This window comes from Desmodus rotundus, chromosome 2, assembly GCF_022682495.2.
Source record: "Desmodus rotundus isolate HL8 chromosome 2, HLdesRot8A.1, whole genome shotgun sequence".
Classification (NCBI taxonomy): domain Eukaryota; kingdom Metazoa; phylum Chordata; class Mammalia; order Chiroptera; family Phyllostomidae; genus Desmodus; species Desmodus rotundus.
Genome location: NC_071388.1, coordinates 20,974,133 through 20,992,894, shown reverse-complemented (window position 1 = coordinate 20,992,894; position 18,762 = coordinate 20,974,133). Strand labels below are relative to the sequence as shown.

Below are 18,762 nucleotides of genomic sequence, written 5' to 3'. Positions count from 1 at the left end.
CACAGAGAAGGCCCGATGCTACACTGTTAAACTGAATGCTGAGCACGTACTCACCTCAGCCTACACTAAGTATCGTATCACCCAGAGCTACAATTTCTCATTAGGTGAAAGTACAACAGCAAAGACAGTCTTGATTATGCCACACTTAGCAATGCCATGCTTCATCTACAATACCCGACTCAGATGGGCCATGTGTTTTATTCAAGATTCTATTTGACGTTTTCTTGGGACTGGGGACTCTTTCGTGGGTAACATATTAAACGGTTACCACTTGAGAGTCACTCTTGGAGACCAAATGCTGGAAATTCAACAAATAGGCATTACATAGAAATGTTTGCCAACATTCTGAGCACTTTGAATTTTTAAAAGGCTCTATATGAGTGTTTCAGACGCATAAATGGGTTTTCAAATTGAATTAAATAAACTCATGTACTATGTTATTATGAAACAGACAGGATTATCACGAAGAAGCAGATTCCAGTTGAAATATAACACCCATCAAATATCATAGGTAGCTATCCAAATTACAACACTGCATTTCAAGTAAAAAAAAAAAACCAACAAAACACAAATGTAAAGGAGAGAATATTTTTCTTTATCTTTAATGGAGGCTCAGAAGTTTCTGAGTTTTGCTATTAAAAAAAAATAGAGAAAAAAATGGTCCAGAATAACCCATTCCTGTAAGCTACTATAGAAATCATTTATTAAATGATTTTAATAAAATCATAAATGATTTAAATTTTGTTAACAATTGAAATTAAAATAAAATTTAAATCTATAATTTAAATGAAATGACTTACTTCAGGGTTTACCAATGATGGATTTTTTTTAATATATTTATTGATTATGCTATTACAGTTGTCCCATTTCCCCCCCCACTCCACTCCATCCTGCCCACCCCCCTCCCTCCCACATTTCCCGCCCCCCATAGTTCATGTCCATGGGTCATACTTATAAGTTCTTTGGCTTCTACATTTCCTACACGAGAGCAAACTAGGCAAACAACTAAAACATGAGGGTTGTCAATAAGGGAGTGGGAGGGGGAGAGGGGGGTAAAGGTACAGAGAATAAGTACCAATGATGGATTTTTTAACCCGCCTTTTATAGATGAGAAATGATCTGAAGAGGCAGCAACCTGCTCCGAGTTAACCAGTCACCGAGAGGAGAGGCGACTGCGGGAGCCCAGGCTCCTTCTGGACCAGGCTGACTACAGGCAGGCTGTCAAGGCCCAAAGACTTAAGGACCCGAAGCATCCTCAGGGCAAGAAAAACCATTGTTATTCGATAACCAGAAGTTACTGAAAGCTTTCTCTGGGTCATTTACACACTGCAAGACACTGACCGATGGTCACATGATTCAAAACACAATTCCACAGTGGAAGAGAAACACGCCACTGGGGCTTTCAGAAAACATATTCTCATTAAAATCATGGCTTACAATGTACAGCAATCAACACAGTAATGATTCTTTACAGTGATGTGGCTAACTCTAAGCTTTGTTTTCATTCAACCAAAGTACAAGTTAAAGTGAAAGAGACTCACTTTGAAGTCTAAATACCTTTTGAACAGGGACACCACAGAAAGCTCTTATTTTACCCTCTGTGCTGAAGGGAGAAAAGAAATCTTCATTTCTCTTGCCAAAACTGCCAAAACTGGTACCAAAGGACCAATGGATTGACCACGAGCAACAACCCAGCTTCTGAAAGAGGAATCCCAAGCTGTGGCCCAGGCCCACTGGTCCCCTCAGGCTGGTGGCTCCTCCGGACATGTATTTTAAGGACGCATGTCAATAACAAAACTGCCAGGATCTTTTCTCGTGCCAGAAACTGGCTTCTGAAGTTGTGCCCCCATCATGAAATATTTGAAGACCTCGGTGATCTGACCACTCATTCCACCCCTCTGAGGTCACCTCAGCTCCCATGCTAATTTGTGCAGCGTGCATGTTCAATCTTGTAGCTCAAAACAAAAACGCACCTGCACACAGTGATGGAGCCGGCAGACGTACATGAACACCGTATCGTTACTGTCTACCTGGCTCCGCCCCGGTGACACAGGAGCAATGTCCAGATTCATAAGGGACACCCACACCAGGGACACAGCCAGATTTTGTGTGCACTAAAGACTGTACAATTTGAAGGCCCTCCATTTACAAAAAAATCAAGCAAAAAGCAAATATTTAAAAGGTGCCCTTATAAGTAAGAGGCCTTGAAGCTTAAGCTTTATTAGTTCTCTAGTGAGCCCGCCTTCGATCCAACCACATGAAACTGCCAATATTCAATGCATTTTGACCTCCCAAAGTAGCAACTTCATACGGTTCACTTTAACCTACTTCTGGCACATCGTTGCAGTACAGGCTGTGCAGTTTGCTAAGAAGGACCCGTAAGCTCACGACGGGTGTACCAGCTGAGCTCCTGCACTCATTAAAGATGATCGTGAACACTCCTCTGACAGTGCTTGTGAGAGGTTAAATAGGGAAAACCTATAGAAGTCACTATGGTCGCCAAAACTGCATTTCAAAAATAATATTTATATGAAAAAATAACAATATATGAACAAAGACAAGAATATGAAAACGTTAACAAAAATAATTTTTGCATTATTATTTTGCATGGTACAATGATGAGTAAGTGAGAGATTTCACACCTCTAAATGTCTTCCTTTCGAGAAAACACAGGTGTTCATTAGTAAATGGTGTCCTGGCACAACCAAAGGCAAACTAAAGGGCACTTACTTTTTGCTTGCCTCGCAGACGTCTGTAATATTGGAGAAGAGATGGTGACTCTCTGTTTTGGTCATTGTATCACTCAGTTCTTTAGAATTTTTAAACATTCGTATCAAGATCTCCAAGCTGAGTAAATATGAATGTTCAGAGGATATAACTTCAAAGATAGCCTGGTAAAGAGGAAAGATAAATGTACTATTAATTCTATTAACTGAAGAACTAAAAATAGCTCCCATAATTCTGCTATATGGATGATATAGTATCTTGAAAAGTACAGCCCTGGGTAGTGTGGCTCAGTGGCCTGAGTGCCACCCTGCGAATCAAAGGTTTGATTCCCAGTCAGGGCACATGCCTGGGTTGCAGGCCAGGTCCCCAATAGGGGGCATGTGAGAGGCAACCACACATTGACGTTTCTCTCCTTCTCTTTCTCCTCCTCTTTCCCTCTTTCTAAAAATAAACAAAATAAAATTTTAAAAATTAAAAAAAGAGAAGTACAAAAAGGTAAGCATTAAGAAAACTGCATCGCCAAACTACTATCTTTATATAAAATCACCGCCCTTAGTGTAAATATGAAAAAATGAAATCATTCGGATGACTTGAGATTGCGTCCGGAGGTTATACTTTGCCAAGTGGGAGGACCTATGTTACAGAGCTAGGGCATATGATGAAATCCCAGTGTGCCATTAATTAATCTTAAGGGTCAACTCCTCCGGCCCTGCTTTCAAAGCATGCTTCTCTGGGACAGGACAGACTTACAATCATCACTTAGGATGCAGAGAAAATGTCTCACAAATACGTTCCTTCACTCCAGCTCTGTAGGCCCTTTCTCTCCCTGTGCTTCCATCTGAATAATCTGCAGTCAACAACAGCAAATATTCTGGGTATAATAAGAGAGTTGACTGTACCTACCCTCAAATGGCTCTTACCAGCCACAGGAATTCTTTCATATAAACCAATTGAAAGTAATTCTGTTTGTTGAACACACCACCATCTCCACTCTTGTCAGTGTCTCAAGAAGGAGCGAAGGACCCTCTGCAGAAACTCTTGGTGTCAGGCACGCAGTGGTTTTCCTGATAAGCGTTCATCAGTGATGAAATGCCAACCCACACAGGTGGATGAACACCAACGCCCTGGGTAAGGAATTCATCTAGCCCCTTAAGAAAATCAACTTCAGATCCTCCAAGAAAGGCAACACAGGGAAAATTCCTCCTCAGGGAGAGGTGGTGAACTTCCTTACAGGCCTGAGATTCATATCCTTCCTGGAGACCTCCCTAGTAACTCTGCCATCATCACCTCGTCCTCCAGGGCTCCTCCCTGCAAGCCCTTGGCTCAAGAGGATTCTTCCCACAACTCCCTGTGCCGCTAGTAAGGCTGGGTGGGAGCAGAGCAGGAGAGGCAGGTGGATGCCCGGTTGCTGGTGGGTGGGCCATGTTTGTAAGCCAAATCGGCGGTGCTAATGTCAATATGCACCTCCCATTTTAGCATCCATAGCTTTTAGGAGAGTCTTACTTAAATGTGCTGTTTAGCCTTGGTTGTGCTCAGGGATTTAAGTGATATAACATTCTGAAAAGCAAAGAGTTAGACCATTCAGAGTCTCACTTAAACTGTGTCTTGTGTATTTCTACTACACAATCATCAATCGGTACAATTATACCTGAGAAATGTAATGCAAATGAAAGAAAACTGTCACTTCCTAGCCAAAATTAATGGATTTCAAGTTATTGATGGACGTGGTGATCTTGGAATGACTTAAAATATTTTCAAAAGTAAAGGCTTTTACAATGAAACCCAAAATACTAAGATTTGAACTAAAAGATACAATGAACTACACAGAATAGAACATAGGAAAAGATGAGTAAGTGGCACTTTAATATAATGGGCTTAATGTAATAATTGTTAAAAATCCATCAACTACTTAAAAGCAAATCAGGCTATACCTGCTAAAAGTAGCTATAAAGGAATAAATAGAAACCATAAAGTAAGATTTTTTGCTGTCATTACTTTTTTATATCACAAATCTGAATAAACATTTTCAAAATGTAAGGGAAATAAAAAAGCTTCAAATAGAAAAAGTTTAAAAGAGCAGAAATGTTCAAATGTAATTAGACCTCTGGATAAGCTCTTGAATTTGTCCACAAAGAGAGAGAAACACTGTTTACACCACAATGTTAACAAAAAAGGAAAAAAAACATATCATCTACTGTCCATCATTTGGAAAACAGATTTTAAAAAGCTGGTATTTATAGAATGGAATACTAAATAGTGGTCTGAATGAATAATCTAGATTAATATGCATTAACATAGATGAATCTTAAAAACAATGTTAACTGTAAAAAGGAACCAAAAATATATCCAGAATCATATCACTTATCTACATTTTAACATACAAACACAAGTACATATATAAATATACATAATACATGATTTAAAAAACACAGATTGGACAGATATATATTAATTCATAATTACGGTTCCCTTGGGGTTAAGAACAAGGGAATGGGACTAAGGAAGAGAATATAGGACTTTACTGAAAGTCTTATTTTCTTTACTTTAAAAAACATGAAGAACCCTGATTGGTTGGCTCTCCGGGCTAGGCACCATACTGCAAACCAAAAGGTCACTGGTTCAATTCCCAGTCAGGGCACATGCCTTGGTTGCACACTTTGTCCACAGTAGGGGGCATGTGAGAGGCAACCACACATTGATGTTTCTCTCCCTCTCTTTCTCCCTCCCTTCCCCTCTTTCTAAAAATAAATAAATAATTTTTTAAAATATGAAGAAAAAATTATAAATATAATACATTTACTAATTTTCAGTGATGGGTATACCAATGTTAAATACTATTCTTTTTATTTAAACTTAAAAAAATGGCACTATAACGTACCCTCATATTTTTATATTAATCCATGCCAATGAAATAAAAAAAGGATACCTCATAACCTTTGTGGATTTAATTTATATGCATGTATATGTATAATCTTATATATGTGTGTGTGTGTGTATATATATATATATATATATATATATATATGTCTGTATCTGTCTATACATAATAATATGCATAAGACAGGAAAATGCTTTAATTTCTCAATATTATCATAATGAGCAACTTTCTTAAACTGAACTTATTTAAACTGCACATTATGAAACCCTATTGTTATATTTTATTTTTTATTAAGTAAGGGTTTATTTTGATGTAATTTTAGATTTCCGAACTCTCTCAAAAAGGGTTCCGAGTTCCTGTGCTTTCCTTCATCCAGCTTCACCTAACCAGGGTGCATACAGTTTACAATCAGCTTACACTACATTTTGCGTACAGACAAATATATGTACTTCATTCAGATTTCACCAGTTTTTCCACTAACACCCTTTTTCGGTTCCAGGGTAGAATGTCTGTTTCATTTTTTCAACATATTTCTTCCAGTTTAAATATAAACCAGGTGCTTCGCTATTAAAGTAAACGTTGGGATATTTTAAATTTTTTCTTTTCTAAGGGCTTATTTGTACTTTTATTTGACAATGATCCTATGTCTTTTATTTGATCAATGATCACAGGTCAACGATCATTTGACATATGTCTTTTGTAACAAACTCATTTTATTTTTTTATACGTGTATTCATTTTATGCATTTGCACAGGAAAACACTTGAGTAAGTGCACACAGTAGGCGACGCACACGCATGCTTCAGAACACTAACACGTCTGCTTTCAGAAAACATACCTCTTGCCTCTTTCTCTCCTCCTGGCTGACTGCCTGAGATAATCCATTTCTTTTCACCTGGGGGGGGAAGAGTTTTGAAATTATTCACTTTAACAATTTCTTTATTATGTAAGGCACAACACTATGCAAGTCGAAAGTAAGTTAAGAGAAACTTATGAAAAATGTTGAATTCAGTATATGTTAATGTTGGGGTCTCATATTCCCCTAAATAATATTCAATCACATTAATAAATGAGCATATTTCAAGACTGAAGAACCGACCACCGTGTAGAACTCTATCCTATCAGGTTGAGTCTATCCGTTCTCCTCTTAGTTCTGGATATTTCTAAAATACTTCTCAAATTAACCTCCCAAATCACAACTGCAAAAATCTCATAATAAATAAATGAAGCCACTGCTCTGAGAGTTTACTGTCCAGGATCATAAAACGAAAGAGCAATTTTAACACCATTTTTCATAAAGATTCCAAGGAATACCAATGCTCTTTATAAAAGCCCAATCAAAGAAGAAAACAAAGTCCCCTCTACCCCAAGGTCAGCAGTCTTTTCAGCATAGTTAGTTTTGATAAATGAGGACGTTGCCCTGATTTGGAGAAGCAACGGTACCTACGAGAACCAAGAATATCAGCACCACACTTGGAGTCATACAGTCATATAGTTAGTAGAGTCAGTGCAATTGCTATCTCAATTACCACGCGTTTTTATTTGATTGCGGCCATTCCCGTCAACTCTGAACTCTGAACTCTGAACTCTGGGAAGGCAGGACCTGGTGTCTCTTCACCTGGCACTCAGTCTGGCACGTAAAAAACATTCATGTTTTCCAGTCAAAGATTAAATTAGCAAAAGGTAAGGCATACGTAAAACACCATCCAAGCAAACCCGGCCCTTAAGAGAAAGAAGAGCAGCGAGAAAGACCGGGCCCTCCCCTTGTGTCCCATATTAACAGCAAGAAAATAGAAGGGTCTTCAAATGCAGGTTTTTTCTATCATTCGTAGGTTCTTTTTAACACCATGTTTTCCTAGTCCTGTTTTTCAGTTCACATCTCAGATTTTCATCCGAAGCAAAACAACTTTAAAGATGTATTTTCCTGCTAATTGTCAACCCAGACATTTTAAATGCATGCTACCATGGTCTTTTAAATGCATTCGATGGAGCGTAAAAACCATAATGGTCTGATATCCACCACCATCCATTTAAAAATAAATAAGCTTCCCTTAGCAGTTGGTGCTTTTACACTATTCTTGTTTCTCCTTGAAATCACATTTCTATGTCAATTTCGCCCCTCAAATTTCCTAATGTAATGTAATTCTGTGTGTTAGGGTATCTTATTAGCCCTACGAGCATACTTGGAAGCAAAAATCTGTTTTCAAATGTAATTTTCTGAAACTCCCTGTGACTATTGAGCTCTGCGGATGAGATTCTCATGGACTATACAACCGCCACAAATATCCTTAATAACTTATGATCGAAACAACATAATGACTTCCAACTTCAGTGAATTAAGCCTTAAGAGTAAAACGCTACTGAGAGTGCAACTCTTACAAAGATGGGGGTGGGTGGGTTATGGTGGCTTAATTGAAGGAGACTTCACGGAAAATATGCTACATTGACCCCCTTTTATGTTGTGCCCCAGTGGTCTCTGACACCTTGGGGCAACGCACCATAGTGAGAGTTAAGGTGGGCAAGAGAGACCTTTCTTTAGTAAAATGGCAAAGGGCAGCCCTGACTGGTGTGGTACCGGGGGTTGGGCGTCATCAGAAAGGTCGCCGGTTTGATTCCCCATCACAGCACATGCCTGGGTTGCTGGCCAGGTCCCTGTATGGGGGCGTGCAAACCACAACCAATCGATGTTCCCCTCTTCATCTTTCTCCCTCCCTTCCCCTCTCTCTAAAATAAATAAATGCAATCTTTTTTAAGACATGGCAAAGGGAAATTGTGGAAGGGGAGGCCAGAAAAAAGACCTGGAGCAACCCTTTAACTGCAAGGGCACTCTCTGTTTTGGGAAGGAGAGTAACTAAAGGTTGAGGACCTGGGAAATGGTGGGCTTCAATGGATTCCTGCCCACCTGCATAGTGTTCACGAAGTCCACGAATGCCCTAGTGTGAAGACGGCTGTGCAAAGTTCTCTACGTTGTGCTGTCATGGAAACCAAGAAAACCACCTGTTACTGTCTTTAACGTAATTTTTGGAAAAATTAGAAAGCAGTATCAGAAAAGAGTCCTGAAGCAATATTAAAATGAGCCATCATTTACTGAACATTTACTGTATGCCAGGAAATGTACCGAGCATTTTACACCTGTTTTGTCACTGAATCCTCATAAAATCTCTAGGAAGTTGACACTATTCTTATCCCCATTTCACAGATGAGGATCACAACTGAGGCTGAGGATCCAAGATCACACACTAAGCAGGCAGCAAAGCCAGAATCTGCATCCATGCCTGTCCACCTCCAGGGCTCATGCTCTTTATCACGGCATCCTATGGGTTAGGGACCCTCTTCCCCTGCCCTCTATGACAGCACCCGCCCCTCCCATTTCTAGGGTTGGGGGAGACTCCTTCTCATGTCAGGTCTCTGTACCAAGTTTCCATGTGTTTTATTTCATCCGCCCACATCATGGAATGTTTTAGCTTTACCCACCACCCCGAGCCTGGGTCAGCCCGTCAGCAAGAATGCAAGGTTAAAAATGCTCCTTCACACAAATGAATAAGGGGGAAGACTGGTCAGAAGGAAACCGTTCAGAGCTTCTCCCACTTGGTTGACCCTGAGCAAGAATTTCACAGGATTTCCTGCCTGACACAGAGTCCGGGCAGGTGGATATCCAGGCTCTGTGCCCACAGTCTCCGCAGGTGAGGTCATCAGCAAGCATTTCCACGCCACTGCCATCTGCATCCAAAGCTACTAATGAGTTCAGACCCGGAAATCTTAAGGGGAAGAGAATGAAGCGTGGGCTTAGAGACCTAGACAGGTGACAGCTAGTTGACTGAGGGATGAAGAGTACTTCATCTGATCATAAAAACAAAACAAAACAAAACAAAAAGATCCCCATCTAAAGTAGTTGCTTTTGAGGGAGAGGAGAAGGTAGTTCTGAAAAAGGCAAGGTACTAACATACACAATTACATCTTTCTTTAATACTAATCAAAAAATGATGAAATATTCCTTTAACTGAAAAGTCATCAGTAAGAAACCAGCAGCCCGTACAAAACTGCTGTCACAGAAAAAAAAAAAAAAAAGATTGCAGAAAACATTACTGGGTCATAAGAAAACTGAAGTGCAGAACATTCAGGGAGCATGAACTTTTGCTCTGGGGGAATTATGACAAACCAGTTCCTCCTGGCTGGCGGCCACATCGCTGTCCTTCTCTCTCAGCCCCTTTGTACCCTCCCAGGCCAGCTGGACAGGTTCCTCCTCCACAGCCAAGAAGGATCGTTTTGTCCACCTGAGAACTCCTTCCCCATGCAACTCTAAATTAAGTAGTACCTGAGAACAGGTGCCTGTAGGCAGAAGGTCAAGAGCAGGCAATATGACTGCAGAGACGTTGGAGTTTAGAGAAATTAAACCAGAGAAAGAGGGAGACAGAGTGATATAAAAAGAGGGCCCCACAAAGGCTCAGAAGGCGGAAGAGAGAAAATGGAAAGAAGAATAAAAAATAGGAGCAAATACATCAACCAGAAAGGACTAAGAAGGAAAAAGGAGAATGTGCCAAGTGCCTAATAGAAACTACCTCTGGACATTTCCTAATTCGAAAACAGTGACCTTCTCAGTGAACTAAAGGAAAATCACTAGAAGGCCCAGATGGTTTTTTTGTACTAAAAAAAAATGTGGTAAAAGATATGTTTATACCTGCAATTTAAAACTTACATGCTTTTTGCAGTTTGCACATTTTTGCTAAAAGAATCTAAAATATTATGTTCATAGCATTTTTTCAAGTGTTCCCCTCATTTCCATGTGTAGAAAAGAAAAAAATAATAATATACAAGGTTCTAGAGATGATTGCTATTTTGCTGTCCAAATGAGCAATTAAAATGGTCTAGGCTCCTTTTTTAAAACGCGTATTTTGTATTGGTAGCTCTGGCTGAGTACAAACAGGAACAGTTGGTCAAAGCAGCGCCCCTCACAGGTCTCTTCCAACCGTGCTGGCACTTTCTTGCTCCTCACTGTCTCGTCCTACGTTAATTTTTTCATTCAACTCTGTCATCGATGCGTAGAACAGCGAAAGTAGTTGAATGAAACACTAAGAACTGAATTCAATTTGGGGCTCTAGGCAACACGCAGAACTGTTTCGTTCTTGCCTTGGTAGATTCTAGACTCTAGGGAGAAAATGCGAATGCCTGTCAATATCTTCAACATTTTAAATGGATAAAAATTAATTCAAATAAAACAACGGAATTATAGCTCAAGACCACAATTCTGACCTAAGTTAAAAACATATGAATATATGTTGTGGCTTATCATGATAGCGAATGCAGAGAACTCAGTAATATTATAATAGTTTTAAAATCATAATAAGACTTGTATTGCCGTATAGGTATTGAAATTCTTCACCCGGGCCTTTGTAACCGATATATGTTCCATGTCCAAATGAGACAGAAATGAACAAATAGCTGAAATTAGTAAAGAACAGCACAAGATACTCCAGGTGTGTCTAGTTACACCCAAGATATTTAGAAATTTAGAAACCAGTAAACTCCCTATAGACCCAGCAGTTAATTATTAGATACTTCATCTAAAATTCATACCAGTGTTCCTGACAGCTTGCGAGTCTGACTTTCTCAGATGACTCTCCTACACTCAACAAGTTACAGGCATCTTCACAGGACTGTGTCAGGAAATCCACACACTTTGTGCGGCATTCCTTGGCCTTCACTCCACTGACTGGAACAGGGATGAGCCAAGATCTCGGAGGCCCAAGCAGAGGCCCAGCATTGCCACTCACGCAAAGCCTACCTGCAGGACGGAGCAGACCACGTGGAGGGAGCCAAAATTAATAATACCAGTCTCTTGGTTAACCAGGGTAACCAGGGTAAGTTCTCCGGCCCACCAAGACTTGCTATTGTTTTTAGAAAAGATGGGCTCACATTCTTTTTATTTTTCCCCACCAGCCAGGGAGACCAGATGGAAGGGCCCCGAAAGACTGACCGACCAAAAAGGGTCCGAAATGTAACCAATGAAACATTAGATAGATCAGACATTTATAAACCAAGATCACTCGGGCTCCATCAAGCACTAACGCACAATGACTACCCATCTCAGCTAAGACCTTTTTACTTTGCCAGAGTTTACCCACTTGCTGAAAATCATCTGGTTATTTACGCTTCTTGGTCATTTCCTATTCGTCAGGAATAGAGCTTTTTTCTGTTCTTAAAAGCTCACATGGGAAGGGAATGAATCACACAGCAAAATTAAACCACAGGACACAATCTCTCTCAGGTCTTTCCTACAGACTTGACATAACCCCAATAGCTTCCGAATTACAAATGAGCCCGAGTTCTTCCGTGGAAAATTCATGGCAGTAGCAGCTCTGTAAGAGTACGTTTGAAGTTCCTACACCGAAAAATCTTCCAGGGTCCAGAAATCTCGTCCTCTGTAGCAGGCCCCCCAGGCTCTCTCCCCGCCTGGTCCGCGAGATATCACTAAGCTAAGAGCCCCCACACAACATCCATCTCAAAAGCCAGAGAGACCTGGAGAACCAAGGTTCAGATAAAGGTCAAGATGGGGTCGTATTTTTAAGGAGGGTGGGAAACTAGATAGAATACTATTTTTTTTTTTTAATGAGAGGGAGAAGATAATGGCCCACTTAATAAAATCCTATGCTTAATTTGAAAACATATCAAGTAACATGCTAGGAACCTCCCAACTCATTTGTTCAAAAACTGATCTCGTCTCCGATTGACTGTTGTTGACCTTAATCCTATAATCCTCACCAAAGTTCTAGGATCTCAAGAAACAGCAAGCCTCACAGCTCTCCTCTCTGCCCTCCCTCCAGGGAATCTCAGGTCTCCTAAAATGACGGCAAACTCAAGAGGGCAGGCCAGGGCTTGAGGCCTTTGCTCCCCTGTGGCCTGCGTCACCCTCTGCAGACAGAGCTAAGATTCCTGAATGAGCTCAGATTATGTCAATACAGATGAGAGTGCAAACCACAAACAGATAGGTAATTAAACATACAAAAATAAACTGCTGTGTTCTGTACAATTTAGGACGAAGTGTGCATTACTTCACTGCAGCCAGCCCCGCTAGCTAGCTACCCCTATTTAGCCAACTCCCGATTCAGAGTTCTTGTTCATCCTTCATTTATTTCCCAAACTACCATATCAAATGCTTGCCATGCACCAGACCCTTGTAACTTCTAAGCCTCATAATAACTCTGCAAGGAAGATAACAGAATCAGACAAGTTACGTCATTAGCCCTGATGAAGGAGCAAAGCTGGGATTCGAACGCAGGCCTGCCTGCTTGTCCTCAAAGGCTGAGCCCTTAACCCCGCAGCACACGGCCTTCTTGAACACTCCTGAATTTCCCAGAGTTGCGATCTGCAGCTACTCTTCCCCTAAATCAAGATCCTCCGGCTGGATGCCCCAGAAACCGCATCTCTCACCTGACTCTGGCTTCTGCTGCAGTGAAAGCTAAGCTGTCGGTGGGGCGGCCTGGTGACTGAACTTGCTGCTTAGTCCTGACATTTCTCCCACTAACGGAATGCCTGTCTTTGATTTGTGGCTCTTACCAGCTGCTATCATTCCCCTGTGGGCTACTGAGCCTAGACCCAAACTAACTCATTCTCTATCCTCCACTTGGGCAAGAGATGGTCTCCTTCATCTATCAACAATTAAGAAGAGAAAATGAAGTTAAAAAATACATCAAAAGCTAATGGCACAAAAGTAAAAAGGATGAAAGGGAAAGTGACTGTAGGGGAAAAAGGCGATTTTACAAAATTTAATAAAAGATGGGCACGTTTACAAAGGAATATTTAATAAACTACTGAGGAGCAGACCAGCATTAACAGTGGATAGCAATGGAGGGGACTGGGAACAGTGGTAAAATCAAAGCAGATTGCGGTCTGCACTTTTATGTTTAATTCTGTAATGAGAAGAATGCATTTGTATTACTCTGTAATTAAAAAACAGTGGGTTTGAAGAACTTAATCAGCTTTAAATTTTGAATATTTTGAGTTTTTTTGGCTGTGCAGGTCAAGTTTTGTTTTAACAAACTCAGTACGCACAGCACACACAGGGACAGTGGCCCAACTAAGACAACACGCAATGACTAAAGTGAACTTTGAATTTTTAGATTGAAAAACCAGGAACAAACCAATAACTAACAACGGGGAATTGGTCAAAAGAACCAAACATCCGCCTAGTTGATGAAATACAATACAGGCTCTCCAAAAGGCTGTTGTGGAAGAAAGTTTAATGATGCAGAAAGTCATTCACAGCATTGTTAAGAGAAAAAAACGGGTTACAAAACAGTAGGTAGAATGACATAGAAAGATATTTAGAACACTGCTAAGGGGAAAATATGAGTAACGAGACATTTTTTTTATTATTAACTTTCTTTTGCTCAAAAGAGAAGAAAACTTATATGTACACATTTTTTTTAAATGGTCTGAAAAGTTATATACCAAAATATCGATATGGGGGAAGGGAGACAACTAATTTTTAATTTGTTCTCTTTTGCTTTTTGGTACTTTTTGATTTTTCTAAAATGAACATGCCTTGATTTTCTAATTAAATAATCGTTTTTAATAAAAACTAACATAGGTTTCAATGTCCTCTCTCAAAAAAAAAATAAAACAAGATGGGAAGACAGATGAAATTGTTAAGGCTGCCAAAAAGACCTACACTGCTTTGTTGCCGCCCACAGGGAAAGTCAGAGAAACGAGAGGTGACCACAGCAGATGAAAGAAACAGAGTGACGAAGGTAAAGGGAGGGAGTAAGAAACAAAGGCCTTAGTCAAGCCCGACCCAGCACAGCTTACGAGGCAGTGTGGGAAATGAGTGATGACAGGCAGGTGGGCAAGAGTGAGAGTGGAGCAGGCGGCCTGGGCTGGCGTGGGCGTCACGGAGCATGACACACACCACTGTCACATAGTGAAGGCATGAGTCAAGACGGGGCTGACCAAGGCAGGTCTGAGGGGCTCCTCTTGCAGAGGACAACGCCGGTTCGTAAGGGGGATGCCAAGGTGTTAAATGCTGTGTTATTTTTGTTTATTATTTCTGCAAAGTGACAGGGGGACAGGAATGGTCAACTCCAAAGTGGTAAGTTCCTTAGAAAAACACTGACCCTGAAGTTAATTTCTTAGATTTGCAATAAAAATCTAACCTGTGCAAAAACTGCTCTGGAACAATGAGCAATAAAGTGAACTGATGCTTTCTATGGGACCTACAAAAGCACGTGGCGGTTTCAGGGGGCAGGACTGATCTTATCGTACGGAGGAGACCTGAGAAACACACAAAGAATGAGCACTCCATCTCCCTGCATACCAAACTTCTTTCAGGCCACGTGTTACACGTCTAGCGCTTGTATTTCCCATTCTTCTGCCCACCTAGCCCACCAAGTTTTGGTCACACTTTCTAGAAAGAAATATCCTGACCTTAACAGTTCTCTGACTTTGGTGTCACTTGTTTTGACATGCTGCCCTACACTCTTTCAAAAACATCATTTAGACATTTCATTTCCATTGTCCTCCAAAGCAGCAGCGAAGGCCGGCAGTGCAGGTAGTGGGTGTTCGGCTTGTTTTGCTCACTGCATCCCCTACGATACAGTGAAAGACAAACGCACTGTACAGTCAGATTACCAGCGTTTTTCAAATCTACACTCTTACTGGAAGGAGGACAAAGTCATAAACTTACGATCTTCACCTATTTTAAATGTAACAAAACAGAAAGGATAAAACAGAAAATACCATAGTGGACTGCATGTATTGGAGACATCTTCTGCTCTGTCGAGCTTTGGTTCAAGACACACACACACACTCGTGCACGTGCACACACACAAACCACATACTGGGCTCCGAGGTAAAGTGCACTTCTCATTGTGGCGGACCCCTGGTACATGGTCGCCCTGTCAGCGCCACACGCGCAGATTTACACTAGCCACATCCGTCCTGTCGTGTAACACCCTCACAGGCTCCTGCGGGAAAAGCTGTTCCACACCCAGCTTCTGCCAAAGAAGTAGCCCAGAACGCTCACGTTTCTCACTATAATGCATCATGGAGGCCAAAGCTGATCGGAAAAGAGCTAGTTAGGCACTGGGCCAAGGGGCAATAAAGGGACCTGTTAATTGGAGGGAAAGTGGCTGAGCCAATATGATCCGATGTGATTCTCTCAAGAATTTGAATAGGGTAATTACGTACAAAAACCGAAAGGATAGCATGAGGTGGGGTGGGACGGTATTGGGTAGCCTCAAGTCTAAGTTACAGGAACTCAGAAATTCCGAGAATGTAGGAGCTTTCAGGAGAGAAGACAGACACAGTAAAGAGAAAAAATAAGCCCGTTCTTGAGAAGAAGAGAGCCAACAGGCAGACAGTCACTGAGTCACGATACTGGCCAAGTAGCAGAGGGAAATATGGTTCCTGCTCTTCCAAGCCCTAGGCACGTATATCCATTATTTGGGGGAAATTTGGGAGGCTCTGTTCCAGGTAATATCAAGACCCTTATAAAAAACAGTAAGAGAGTAACCATACTGAACATCTCAGAATGTCAGCTGCCTAGATATAAAGTGGGGAGAGAAACAGTATTCGTTCTTGTGTTACTGTCTCAAGGACTATATAAACTGCAGTGAAAGAATCGAGCAGAGCACCTGGTAAGGCCTCTGCAAATACTTGGTCAATAATTTACCTGCATGTAAACAAATTAATACCATTATGACCCAATGGCAGGTCCCGGAGCTACCACTCTCCTGCTGGGTACCTCCAGGTGGGTATCAGGCCTCTGTCGCTCAGTTCCACGGACAACAACATGCTCCTCTGTACTTCACTGCCCGAAGCAGGGTTTCCTGCCACCCAGAACGGGAACTGCTTCAATGTTTGTGTTATTGCAGTTGGAGGGGTGGCAGTTTATCTCCTACACCAAAGGGGAAAATAATCTGCAATTTCCTTTCCCTGGCAACAACACTTCCTTCGGCAGATGCTGTCCTCTGGCTCTATTGGCCTTATCTCCTCAAATAACACACATAGAGATAATAAATACCATAATAATCTTAAGACATTTGAGTGCAGGCTAATCGTGCAGAAAGTCAACAGGCTATAAGTATGCTGGATAAAGCAACAAAATTTGAGAAACACATTTCTAAGCATTAGTTCCATAGAGAAAAACTTCACCAGTAATTTTGATGGTGACAACTTGTCTAGTCATTATGAAAACAAATCAGTGTGGACATGGCCCTGAGAAACAGGCCCATCATTGGACTAAGGGACGAGATGCCACAAGGGGACATCTTAAGGTCAAAAGGACAAATACAAGAATCTGACTGATGATTTCCATAATCCAAAGCTCAGCAGTAAAGAGCCTTTCCCCACAGTTATTCAGAAGCCCTCAAAGTAACTGAGCCTTCCCTCCTTTACCTAGTTACATTGTATTCCCCCAGATTGCTATTATTCTTAAATGCACCCATCCAAGTCCCCAAAAGACACCCTGATGGGGAAGGAGGTTTTCACTTGATTTGATTTCATGGTATGCAAATACCTGCAACGGGCCAACATAGTTCTAAACTATGCCAATGCCAAGTTCCCCGACATTTCAAAGACATCTGTTAAACCCAGGATATAGCCCAAAAACATCAAGAATTATTCTTTTACAATGAAAATTAGAAATAGCCTCCAAATGGCCCCTAAATGGGAAACGTCCTGGCTTCTTCTACTGCTGAGTAACTTTCTGTTCTGTTCACCTGTGGGATTAGGTCTCTGCCTTTACTCACTCACTCAGGCATTCTTTTGTAAGTTCACTGAGTATTCACTGCAGCCTCCTGTAAGTCATGTGTCAGGGATGCAGCAGGAAACAAAGTGGACAAAAATCTCTGCCTTCACGCAGCTTTCACTCCGGTGGGAGTAGATGGACAATGAACAACAACAAAAAAGTAGATCCCACAGTGTGTTGGAGGGGTAAGTGCCACAGAGAAGATGGGATATGCTGAGGGGGTGTTAGGGAGAAAGCCATGTGGCTCTCTGGAAGAAAAGCCATTGTAAGCAGAGGAGAAAGCAAATGCAAAGGCCCTGTGGCGGAGAACAACTTGCATTTGGGGAACATCAGTGTGACTAGCAACCAGCAAGAGCAGGAAGTAAGTCCAGAAGTTTAACCAGGAGCCAAATCACACAGCCCCCCAGGCCCCTACAAGACTCGGCCTTTACTCTTTGAGTGGAGAGAAATCACTTGCGGGTTCAGAGAGAAGGGACAGTATCTCAGTATATTTTAACAGGCTCATAAATCAACAATATACTTATATAGCTGCCATACAGAGAAGGGACTAAAAGGGACACAGGTAGACAGAGGAGTGAGCTGGGAAGCAAGCAGGGGTAATCCACTCCTGCGCTGGACAGGGAGGCAGCGGCAGAGTGGCCCTGTTCTGAAGGTCAAGGCAACAGGCTTTGTGCCTAATTGTAAGTAGGTTATGGGAGAAAGTGGAGAGTGAGGCATAGCTCCAAGGTTTCTGATCTCTGCAACTGGAGAAATGGAGTTGTTATTTGCTAAGAAGGAAAAAAGGACACTGTGGGAGAAGCAGGTTTGGGTGGGAGAGAAGGGAGTAGTCAGAAGTACCCTTTTGGACAGGTTAACTTGGGGATGCCGGTGAGGTGCTGGAAAAGAAGCTGGATATCCTTATCTCAAGTTAAAGGACAGTTCCCATCTAGAGACAGAAACTTGGAAGTCATCAGGGCATACGATGTATTTAACGCCACATGATTGGATGACATCACCAAGTGAGTACAGATGAGGGAAATAGCCCAAGCAGGGAGCCTGGGGACCCTCCAACATTTAGAGATCAGAGGAAAGCGGAGAAGCCCACAAAGCAGATCAAGCAGCTCCAGCTGCACTGACTTTATTCTGACTCCTCTCACCCACCATCGCCCCACAGGGTCCGCAAGGGTCCACCTCCGTGACATTTTCTCTGCCTGGGGCACCTCCACCCTGCCCACAGCCCCCGGCCCCCTGCTTTGCCCAGACACCTACCTATCTGAGCACTCTCAAGGGGCAGCTCTCGTCACTTCCTTTGCCACCTTCCCTCACTGACTGACTTGACAGCACCTTCCCAGACAGGCACCCTCCCCCACAGGGTCTCAGAGCAGCACAAGCACGCCCGTCACGGCTTAGCTCAGCGGCAGTTCTGCATTTACTAT

The 18,762-nt window shown here is 41.8% G+C and overlaps 1 protein-coding gene across 1 annotated transcript in view; it reads right to left on the bottom strand.

The window, feature by feature from the left end:
* Positions 1–18,762, bottom strand: part of ARHGEF26 (Rho guanine nucleotide exchange factor 26) — a 114,908-nt gene that overhangs the window by 82,777 nt on the left and 13,369 nt on the right. The window contains exons 4-5 of the mRNA XM_024562881.4: positions 6,443–6,499; positions 2,731–2,891 (exon numbers count right to left, since the gene is read on the bottom strand). Coding sequence (XP_024418649.2) covers positions 2,731–2,891; positions 6,443–6,499 — 218 coding nt within the window. The remainder of the gene's footprint in view (positions 1–2,730; positions 2,892–6,442; positions 6,500–18,762) is intronic.